Source organism: Cricetulus griseus, chromosome 3 (genome assembly GCF_003668045.3).
Source record: "Cricetulus griseus strain 17A/GY chromosome 3, alternate assembly CriGri-PICRH-1.0, whole genome shotgun sequence".
Classification (NCBI taxonomy): Eukaryota; Metazoa; Chordata; class Mammalia; order Rodentia; family Cricetidae; genus Cricetulus; species Cricetulus griseus.
The window spans coordinates 55,706,581-55,718,621 of record NC_048596.1 but is presented as its reverse complement, the minus strand read 5'-3'; the positions used below and the strand labels follow the sequence as shown (position 1 = coordinate 55,718,621).

At 41.2% G+C, this 12,041-nt stretch overlaps 1 protein-coding gene across 14 annotated transcripts in view; it reads right to left on the bottom strand.

Annotated features, from left to right (window-relative positions):
- The window catches only part of Ppp6r3 (protein phosphatase 6 regulatory subunit 3), a 115,355-nt gene that overhangs the window by 62,396 nt on the left and 40,918 nt on the right, over positions 1 to 12,041 (bottom strand). For all 14 annotated transcript variants that reach the window (XM_027408775.2, XM_027408777.2, XM_027408779.2 and 11 more), the window contains 2 exons: positions 6,230 to 6,462; positions 1,784 to 1,970 (listed from right to left, as the gene is read on the bottom strand). In XM_027408775.2, coding sequence (XP_027264576.1) covers positions 1,784 to 1,970; positions 6,230 to 6,456 — 414 coding nt within the window. In that variant the 5' untranslated portion in view covers positions 6,457 to 6,462. The remainder of the gene's footprint in view (positions 1 to 1,783; positions 1,971 to 6,229; positions 6,463 to 12,041) is intronic.

Genomic DNA, 12,041 nt, shown 5'->3' with positions numbered 1-12,041 from the left:
TTCCATGCATAGCAGAAAACAGTGGTCCTGGAGCCTACATGCATAAACCTTAGCTGGTTCCGAGAACACTACAGTAAGGACCATACAGCCTGTACTTTATAGACATTGTTGTTGAAGGCTAAACCATTCAACACTGTCAACAGTTAGACAATCTGCTCTAGAAGCTAAAGTTACTTTCTGGTAAAGCCACACAAATATGGACTTCTGTTATCCCAGCAGTGCCTATGTCTTAACCAACACTATCAAGCAACAGGAAACACAATTCTTAAGTGTGACTTTTTTGGCAGCTATACAAGCAATGCTGCTGTAGCCTCATTATCATCCAAGGAATCCTAGTTGGAAAAACAAAAAGCAACCAGGTGATGGGACTCTTCACCCATCTGGTTCAACTGGTACACACCATCATTGCCAGACAAGTAACAGAAGTGAGCCTCAGTGTCAACATGTAAAGGCTCAGAAAGCCTTCCACATATTTTAATCTTTATCTTATAAACACAAAACCTCAGCTCATCAGCCAGAGTCCCAATAACAGATATGAGGAGAAAAACAAAATGAAGCATGTCTTAATAATGGAAGTAGCCATCTCTGAACTAACTGTGCCAGGATGATGTGATGGCTTGCAACCTACAATTGCCAGTGATACTTTAATTTCTATGTGAAAAAGGCAAAAAAGGAGACAATTTATACTACTCAGACCATGCCTCAGGGGCTGTGACCCAAGGCAAAAGATCTCCCAACACACTTCGGAAGGTTGCTATAGTCAAATAATAACTTTATTTGAACAAAAAGAACAGCATGCTTCTAAAGTAAAACATGGACCCATCCGTAGCAGAGCACAGAACACAGTGGGTCAACAATAGTTTCACTCCTTTCATATATACTGATAGCAAGATCAAATAACTGGAAACTGTTGTCTACCATGAAGAATGCCAAGTCTCACCAGCTTGACCACAATCAGCTTTGCTTGCTGCAACTGATAATCTGTTAGCTTGCAGATGGAAAAACAGATGCACTCAGCATCTGTGGGTCTAGCTGTTTCTTGGAAGTGAGCTCTTGGGCCTTCACAACTCCTACTATGGCAATGATTCTCCAATTCCAGCAAACATTAGTGTGAACTGGAAGATGTGCCAAATGCCCTCCCTGTCAGATTCCATCTAATTCTACAAAGTAGGGGTAGGAATCAAGAACATGCATTGCTTTAAAAAGAGGAAGGGAAAAGAAAGAAAGAAAAGAAAAAAAAAAAAAAAAGTGGCCCAAAGGCAAAATTTGGTGAACCACTGCTGATATTTCTACACATACATCTGAACTGGGAAGAAAAAAACAGAAGGGCCGAGGGGAGTATCTGTAGCAACCGTGAGGTGTGCACCTTTAGCCAGTGCTACAGGCCCGGCACCCAGATATCCAAGTAAAATAAATGACCACTCACTGTGTGCAAAGCAGTAATCAGATTCATTTTCAGGTAACAACAAAGCAAAGCAACTGTTAAATCTAGAGGGTCATCAGCTATATACTCATATTCAAACTGCTGGCCTTACAAAAATGCTTCTGATTACTTGTGCAGAAAAGAAATCAAATTATGCGAAGAGTACTAACAAATCCTTCAAAAGGTATGTCAAAGGAAAAATACTCCATAATATTTAAACTAGGGTTGCTTACACTACTGAAGACCTAAAAGACATTCTCTTGTTGAAACTAGACCTCAAGCAAAAGCAGAAACTACAGCAAAGTCCCTCACCTCAAGGATGCACAGCCCAGATACTTACCTTTGTAAAACAGTATTTACCTGTTCTGGTTTTCTGCTGATAAGAATACTTAGCACCTTGCTGAAGAAACTGGCGAGTAGTGGGTTCAGGGGGGACTCATTTAGGAGGAAGCTATACAATTTCAATAGCAAGGACTCATCTTCCCCCAGTCTATCATTCATCTGGGAGACATCAGAAGTGAGCAACTCACAAGATATATTTGGATACCTAGAAGAACAGGACATTGCATTATCATCTAATGGCAATAGTTTATCACATCAAGCACAGCACACATCAGAAAGGTCTCCTAAATTCCATCAAAATATCAAAATCATCTACTAGGAATTAAAATACCTTCAAACCATTCTTAACCTCTTAAGGTAAAATGAATTTTCTAATTTGTCTAAAAAAATTATCTTTAAACCAAGTTTTCATAAAATACATTTTCTGTTGCATCACAACTATAGTGCATGCATAGGACTCAGTGAGGGTACAGTGTCCTGACAGTCATCATAGCCCATGTAGACAGAGAAGTAGCAAACTCTGAGAGACAAGTTAGGGACTGTTGCTTTCCAGTAAACTGTATTACACACAGCTGTGGTGATGACTACAGGTACATGGGCAGGTCACTGGTCAGCTCAGGTGGGTTACAGTGGTATGATAAAGTTCTGATAAGCTATCAGATGTTCAGTCTCCATCCCATCTAAGGAGAACACCTACCATGGTATACTGAATGGACAAACAGTACTGAAATACTGGGGATGGAGGTAGAGCATTACACAAACCTATGTTTTCCACAAGAACCTCCCAGGATCTTGGGAGGCTGGGGCCAGGCAAGAAACCAACCAGCCCGCTCTCATTCTTCACTATGATCTCACTCAGTAGGCCACAGACCCACAGGAAGCAGCTGACATCTGCTCTATATTTATTTCCTCACAAGCTTAGAAAAACCTACAACCTCAACCATGTTTATCTCTGACAGCCAAACCACTCTGAAAACCAGGCAGTAGACCTATGTTCTTCATGCTCTGAACTACCAGCTACTTTTTGTCCTTTTCCAATGGTCACAGAGACTAATAGAGACTCATCAGACAACACTAGATCTGACCACGGTTCCCTTCTCTGCTCTAACACATTCTTCTATCAGCCAGCCAGGAGCTAGTGAGAAGAATCCCAGCTAGTCACAGGAATGGCAAGTTCAAAGACTGATCAAGTCAAGCAGGAGACAAAACAGCCACAGTGACTACATGATAGATGACAGAGGGAAAGACTATGGGCTGGAGTGTGTGACACATCCAAGGCAAGCAAGTAGTAACCATTTCATCTGAAAGGGTCTGGGATGAAACTGGATAAACAGCATGAGTCCCCAAAAGAACCAATGCAGGAGGAAGATAGAAAAGAAAGCAGAGCTGCATGTGTGTGGGCACACAGACTGCACTACCCAACAACTGTTTTCTAGGAGGTTCTGCTCTATTAGTCACCCAACACTGTAACACAGGCATTCATCAATACTACAACAGACTTCTATACTGTAATCACCGCCTAGTGACAGGAACACACAATGGCTATATCTGCAGCTATGGATCCATACTAGGATCACTTCCTACCTCATCCACTTTCCAAGGTGCATTGTCCCTTTCCCTCAGTTTGCAGGCTTGAAACACAATGATGACGGGCTGGCATTGAAAACGTGGTTAATGTGTGTCAGCAACTTGTATTACCCTGTATTTTCTAGGACAGTGGTTCTTAACCTTCCTAATGCTTTGACCCTTTAATATAGTCCCTCATGTTGTGGTGACCACCCCCCACCATAAAATTATTTTTGTTGCTACTTCATAACTGTAATTTTGCTACTGTTAAAAACTGTAAGATAAATATCTGTGTTTTCCAATGGTCTTAAACCCTAGTGAAAGCATTGTTCAACCTCCAAAGGGGTCGTGACCCATAGGTTGAGAACCACCGTTTCTAGGATAAACTGCAGAAGTTTTACTAATTCTTCCCCTCTACTGTAGTACAGGGCATTACTAGACAGACCACTCCTTTGGCTGACATGGCTTCCTCTTTACCGCACCATTCCTGATAGTGTACACAAAGACCATTATTATTTCTTTTATTTAGGAAACTAATAAAACACCTACACCTCTCCTGACTCCAGATGTGCCTTCAGCTACCATGTGCTCTCTCATTGCTAAAAGTAACCTCACAGAGATGTCTTGGCTTATGTTCCAATCTTTTTCTGAGCCATTTTAGCCAGGCTCTCAGGACCTGAATCAATCACACTACAAACTTGGGGTTTCCCATAGTCTCTTTCCTCCTTGAAGCCAGTCTTCAGCAGCTTTCTGGGTGGCAGCCTTTGTTTTCTTCTTGCCCTGGATACTCCTCAGTCCCTGTGTGGAACCCTAACCCAGTTAATCGCCTCCTCCATCAGTTTCTGAGCCTGCCTCCCTTCAGCTCCACATGTGACTCCAGCCAGCTTCATGCCATCATATGGCACCCATCCACCTGCTGCCATTCCATGTCTCTACTCTATACCCGCCAGGCACCTCAAACAGCCTGCTTTCTTCTCTGACAAACTATGGTTTTACTTCTTACTCTGGCTCTCTCTGACCGTAACAATCAATCTTAATCCTGAAAAAGTTTCAGACTCCTTCCAAAAGGCTCTCCATGCTAATACAGGTGTTCAAGTCACCCAAGGTACATTTCACACTAATGGTGGCTTTGGCTGGGCCAGAGGCACAGTAGATAAGAGTATTGTTCCACCCAATTCAAGTCCTCATCCTCCAAATGGCAGCATGTAGGAGGCTGTGTGAGAGAGGTCGCCTGCTCTTAGAGCTTCAAAGGCAGCGTAGCAACACAAACAAGCAGCATCACTGCCAAGCTTTTTCAGATCCAAGCAGCAGAGCCTGCATGGGGCCTTTCCTTTCAGTAAGTAAGCAATTCAAAAGGAGTATGGCATTAGAACAAATAACTCCATCCAAGTATGAGGACAGACCTAAGAAGGGAAACTACTTGTTTACTTGCAGCTTCCATAAAGACAGGGTCATACCACTCCAAAGTGGCTTGCTTAAAGGCCTATTGTCTAATGCCAGCACTCGGGAGGCAGGGGCAGGCGGTTCTCTGTGAGTTTGAGACCAGCCTGGTCTACAAGAGCTAGTTCCAGGATAGCCTCTAAAGCCACAGAGAAACCTTGTCTCAAAAAACCAAATAAATAAATAAATAATAAAAAACTAAAGGCCTATTATCCTGGACCTATTACCACACCATCTCCACCTCTGTCCTAGACAAGCTCCATCTAACTTACATGTTAGCTCACTGTGGCAGGAATTCCAAAACAGGAAGGTGTTTAGGGTAACAGAAACACACTAGTATTTTTATGCTGTACATACTTTTCTTCCTTTGTAAGAAACCAGTCTCCACTGAACGCTGTGGTCTCCACTGATAGCTAAGTGTCAATCTTAAGGGCAGGCAGAGAAAAGGGCCTCCTTGAGAACCCAAACCACCATAACCAGCATAATTTTCTCCCAGAAGAAAAAGGAAAATACATCTGAATAAAGTCATCCTGAGGCAGGAAGGCCAGCATGTAAGATCACGATTACTTCTCCTCTACTGTCTATTTAATGAATCACAACATACGTTTACTTCTGAAGGGGCTCATCTTCAGTGTGGGAGATGCTGACTTCTTCAACAATGTTGGATATGGAGAAATAACTGCAACCCCAGTATTAAAATGTCCATGAAGTGCTTGGCGTTCCCCGAAGTGTGTAAAGAAGTGTTACAAGGCACTCGGGAGGCAGAGGCAGGCGGATCTCTGTGAGTTCGAGGCCAGCCTGGTCTCCAGAGCGAGTGCCAGGATAGGCTACAAAGCTACACAGAGAAACCCTGTCTCGAAAAACCACAAAAAAAAAAAAAAAAAAAAAAAAAAAAAAAAAAAAAAAAAAAAAAAAAAAAAAGTGTTGCAAGGGGCAGCAATAAAGGACTCCCATTTACTGTGCCATGCTGTTTGTACACAGATTCAATTAAACTAGCCATGAGTAGATAAATCTACTCTATTTATTAGGACATTCTCTCATTAAATATAGCTTCACTGCTATTCACCGAGACCCACACCTAATGCTCAGGCAATGGAAGGCGACCTTACTATATGAGCAATATTTTTCAAACCCAAGCTCTTACTAGGCCCCTAGGCAATCTTGGTTAGTCAGAGACTTCTGGCTTCCTATCTGGAAAGTGAAGAAGGTACGTGAATGTCTTACTAATATGAGAAGTTGGCTTGTCACTTATAAAGCATGTTGTATTCTGGCTGAGATTGACAACTGACATGCCAGTGATTCACTAGAGTTGGCTCTAAAATGGACTGTATGCCCTATTAAACCTGCAGCTCTTGACCATCTCAACCTGAATATGGCTACAGTGGCTCTAGGGAATTCTTAGACAACAAGAGTAATCATTTTCTACTCCAGCCTAAGGCAAAGATGCCATTTTCTTACTTGTATCTGATCTTCTCATCCATGTCTTGAGGCGGCTCTTCTATAATGAATGAGACTAAGTCTTCGAGACATTCTGCTTTTAACAGAAACTCTATGAGCTTGCGGTTCTGTGCTTTACACTCTTGTAAGACGTCCTCCTCATCCATTAGCTCCTTCAGTGTTACATCTTCTCTCTCTAGAAGTGTGTCTATGTGGGATGATGAGTGAAGATCAAATTTCCAAAACATGCTGGTCTAAATGAAACAGAAAGTAGTTCATAAAATTTTAGATTTATTAATTTTCTGTAAAACAAATTTCAGTTTAGTTTTGGTCTACAATGCCACTTTGGCATTAACATAAAATTAAAGCAGTTTCATAATAAACCTATAAAATGATTTCTTTTTCCTTTTTTTTTCTTTCGAGACATGTTATCTTTGTGTAACCTTGGCTCTGTAGACCAGGCCAACCTTGAACTCACAGAGATCTATCTCCCTTTACCTCCCAAGTGCTGGGATTAAAGGTATGTACCTCTACCAGCACAGTTTACAAAATGGTTTCTTTTTTCTTTCTGTTATTGTTTTCCCAGACAGGGTTTCCCTCTATAACAGCCCTGGCTGTCCTGGAACTGGCTTTGTAGATCAGGTGAACCTTGAACTCACAGGGATCCATCTGCCTCTGCCTCTCAAGATCTGGGATTAAAGGCACACACCACTACTGCCCAGCACAAAGTGATTTCTTAATGAGTAACACCAACAAGATTTTTCCTCACCTTCTCAGAAAAGCTTTTTTTACAGATTTATTGGCTTTCTTTTTAGACTTTCTACAGACTTTTTAAAAAATGTTAGCAGGGCGTTGGTGGCGCACCCCTTAAATTCCAGCACTCGGGAGGCAGAGGCAGGTGGATCTCTGAGTTCGAGGCCAGCCTGGTCTCCAGAGCGAGTGCCAGGATAGGCTTCAAGGCTACACAGAGAAACCCTGTCTCGAAAGAGAGAGAGAGAGAGAGAGAGAGAGAGAGAGAGAGAGAGAGAAAGAGAGAAGAAAAAAGGTACTTATTTTTATTTTATGTGCATGACCTGTATGGAATGGCCATACAGAAGCCAGAAAACGGTATTGGATGCTTTAGAACTGGAGTTATGGATTATTTGTGAGCTGTCAAGTAGGTACTGGGATTCGAAATTAGATGCAAGGGCTCTTAACCTGTGAGCTCTCTCTCCGTGCCAGAAAATATTTTTAACTGGTTAAAATGCTGAAAAGGCTAAACAAAAAAGCTTAAAATGATTTTTAACCCGCAAAAGCAACCCATCCAAACCAAGCTGGCAAGAACCCATAATTCTAGTGAGGCGGGATGATCACACAGCAAGACACTGCCACAAAAAACCTAACAAGAAAAGAATTCATCCATACTTTGAGAATTTAATGTTAGCTAGGTATGATGGCCTGCACTTTTGATCCTATCACTCCAGAGGCAGAGGCTGTGTGTTCAAAACTAGCATGGTCTACACAGCTATCAACAGGGATTACATAAAGAGGCCCTATCTAAAAAAAAACAAAACAAGCCTGGTCTACAGAGGGAGTTTCAGGACAACCAGGTCTATACAGAAAAACCCTGTATAACAAACACAATGTTAAGGGAGGGCAAGGTGGCACAGCAGGTCCCCCAAGACTCACGGGGTGGAAAGAACCAGTTTTTCTAAGTTGTCTTCTGACCTACGTAAGCATGCTGCCTATTAATTTTAAAATTTTTTAAGCAAAAATATTCATGCCTAAAATTCTAGCACTTGGCAAGTTGTAATAAAATTATTACATGCTTGTGTCCATCTGGGCTAGCACAGCAAAACTGTCTCAAAAAACAACAACAAAAACGTGAAAAAGGCAGAAAGCATCTCTTTTGAAGAATGAAGAATACATTTTCATAGAACCACCATCTTCAGCAACAACTAACAATTAATGAAGCCTAGCAGACTCTCCTTATTACAAGGAGTGAAGACCCACTGTACACCAGCTGGTGAGTTCATTAGTAGCTAAAAGTCATAAAATGCAAGAAAGAATTAAACTTTAGAATTTAATTATTGAAGAATTGGACAATCTTACTATCCTAAAGTCACTATGAGAAACAACTGATAGTCAACCTCTCACAGCATTTTACTTATAGTCTTTCTTCAACTTGGTCTCCATGCCCACAACCATGAAATGCTTGTTCTTCAAGTCACAGAGCCAAAGGCATTTGTTACACATGGAATGTGACAGAGGTCTCAAAGGCCACTTCTAGTCAGTAGGTAATAACAAGATACTGTCATTCAGCACATTTGTCAGCAGCAACAGAACCACTCAAAGTCGGCTAGCCTCAGAAGCACTGGCAGAGACTTCATTGAGAGTGGTGAGGCACAAGGTTGAATGTTCCCAAACAAAAGCTCTCCATCAGCTACAGCTTTGATACCCACCCAGCAAAGTGCATCCTCTTAGGACTACCACCAGAAAAGCTCACCAATATCTACGTGTTCTTACAAGCAAACGGGAAAGGAAAAGAAGGTCCTATCTATGTAAGGCAGATCTTAGTTATGTGTTGCTAAATTCACCCATACCTGAAGCTCTCCTGAACATTTACCTCAAAATATTTCTTTTAAAGTAGAAAAATTAGCTAGGCATGGTGACATACATCTTTAATCCCAGCACTAAGGAGACAGAGGCAGACAGATCTCTGAGTTTGAGGCCAGCCTGGTCTACAAAGTGAGCTCCAGGGCAGCCAGAGCCACATAGAGAAATCTTGTCTAGAAAAATTAAAATCAAATAATAAAATAAAAATACAAATAGAAAAATTACAGAGGCAAACTTTACTCACATTCTTAAGCCACAGTAACTGATCCAAGGATAAGAAGCTAAAAAGCACGCTGTGCACAGTAGATTCTTTAGGAGTTTCCACTTCACGTAACAGATGCTCAGCACTGAGCCTGACTGCCCAGCATGCAATCTCTTTAAGAAAGTTCAAGCATTTTTAGGGAACAAGTATCAGAAAGCAATACTGTCAAGTATCAAGTGTTACCAAAGTCATCGCCTCTGTTTATAGTGCTTTTACATGCTCTCAAGGACACATGACAATCTGTTCACAATCTTGAGCAGCAAGAAGACTGAGAGCCAAGGAAGGACAAACAGCAGCTGTTCAGTGCACATGACCCAGATTCACACACCTCACTTGAGAGGGGTGGGGGATGACACACAGACATAAAGACCAACGATACATCTCCACTGAGAAGAAACAAAACAGAGGTTTCCAGTGCAGCACAGCCTTTTCCTATGTACACGACATAAATGATAAATGATAAAACTAGAGAAATGCAACTCCTAAAACACACAAGCAAGTGACCTTCTTCTCTATGATGGGAGACAAGAAGAGACCTATAGAAGACCCCTGGCAGTCAGCAGAAGGTATTTAAGCAGCTGCCAAATTTAAATACAATGCCGAGCTATCTCTGATTAGGAAGTCAAGGCAAAGATAGCAACAAAAAACCAGTCCAGAAAAGTCAGTAGTGGGAAACCTTAATTAAGACATACATTTGCTTTAGTTTTCAGATTGGGGGAAATGGCCAATAACAAAACAAAACCCATGTCATTTTATCCTAATCAGTTGACAAGCACAAACAGTACCAGAAGATAAAGTCAAAAAAGGAAAGGAAACAAGAGCAGTTTTTCTTTTTTAATTCCTGAACAGAAAGGGGAAAGGCTGTCTCTTGTTTAGGGGCACAAAGTCACATCATCAGTGTTATCTACAATCTTCTACTAAAATAGCAGCTACTCATTTATTTGTGAAATCTTTTAAAAATCGCAACTGTTTTTTAAACGGTATTTTTTTTACAGCCTCACTACTCCAGAGTTACGGAAAGATTCAAGGTCCTACTGGGCTGCCCAAGATCCTATCAGAAGAAAATCAGAGTAAACACTATAGATGCCTACAAACTGCAGCTACAGCTCTCAATTATGAATCAAGTTTCTCTACGAGAAACTGCCCAAATCTTATTCTTATGCAGGAAATCTGTCAAATACAGGATTTGCAAAAAGACTGATTAGTCAAGATGAAATAAGAACTAGGGTTGGCAAACACACCCCACCCCACCCAACCCATCTGCCTATTAAGAATGGTTTTGACATTTTTTTTTATTGCGTTAGGTTTGAGCTGGAGAAAGGAATGTGACAGAGCTTATCTGTGGCCCACAAAATCTAAACTATTTACTATCTGGCCATTCACAGAAAGCACAGTGTCTTCCGACCTATATAAGGAGTTCCTCCTGCAGTTGTGTTCTCTTACCTCCTGAATTCTTCCAGGCATTGTCTACTAAGGCTACAACCTGCCCTGCTGCAGCTGTGCAGCTAGCTTGCTATGCTCTTCTGGGTACACCCCATGCATGGAATGGCATCCAACTGCACACACAGGTAGGTATTAGGTAGATGAGAAACTTTGCTATACTGTGCAATTGATCAGAAAACCTACATACTGCCCGTTACATTTAGCTAGTTGCTAATAACCAAAACGGTCCTAAAAGATGATGGAAATGTTTTTTAAAATAAATAAATAAATAAATAAAAGGGCTGGAGAGATGGCTCAGTGGTTAATAAACAAATCTTTAAAAACAAACAAACAAACAATATTTGAGTTTCAAATTGACACAAGAAAGCTATCTAGAGACCTATGCCTTGCCCAAGCTTTTAAAATCCACTCAAAACAATATGCCCAGTGATAGTCAGTGTCCAACAGGTCTATGTGTATAGCAGAATGGCCTTCCTACTGGCTCAGTGTTGTAGACTATTAGTTGAAGATGTATTACACATTCATCTGCACTGTGGAATATTTGTTTAATGGTGCAAAGATGTGTTGCATTCTTTTATGTTGTGTTTAACACTCACTGTGAAGCTGTGTTACTTTACCTGCCTAAAATACCCTTAGGTCTAATAAAGAGCTGAATGGCCAATAACTAGGCAGGAGAGGGATAGGAGGGGTTGCCAGGCAGAGAAAACAAATAGGACAAAAAGAGAGGAGCAAGAAAAGGAGGAGAGGAGTGATAGGGGATGTGCTTTTGTGTGCTGTGAATAAATGTTCCTCTTATTGGTTGATGAATAAATGCTGATTGGCCAGTACCCAGGCAGTAAGTATACAGGAGGCAACCAGACTACGCATGCTGGGAAGAGGAACACAGAGTGTGGACAGAGAGACTCCATGTAGCTACTAGGAAGGTAGGATGCCTGGACATTCTCTGCTAAGATAAGGCCATGTGGAAATCCATAGATTAATAGTTTTGGGTTAATAATTAAAAGGGAGCTAGCTAGTCATCTAAGCCATCGGCCAAACAGTTCATAATTAATATAAGATTGTGTGTTAATTAACTAAAGGACTGTGGGACCTGGTGAGACAGAAACTACTCCTTCAGAGAAGGATGACAGCTGGGGACCAGTCACACAGCCAGACATGAAATAAGAAAAGATACACAGAAACAGAAAAAGGTAGAAGCCCAGAAGCAAAAGGTAGACAGGATAATTTAAGTTAAGAAAAGCTGACTAGAAACAAGCCAAGAGAAGGCCAGCCATTCATAAGTAAGAATAAGATCCCATGTATTTATTTCGGAGCTGGGTGACAGGCCTCCAGAGAGTCAAGACATTAAAAACTACAACTACAGCCCAGGCTTTCTAATCCTGTTGTCTAACTCAAACCTGTGTTTTGAAGTATTTATCTAAAATACAAGGTATTTTAAATATGAACTTTAACACTGAGAAAAGACAATTTTTTAGCATTTATTGTAAAATGATTGATTCCTTCACCACCACACTGGGTAGTACAGAAATCCCA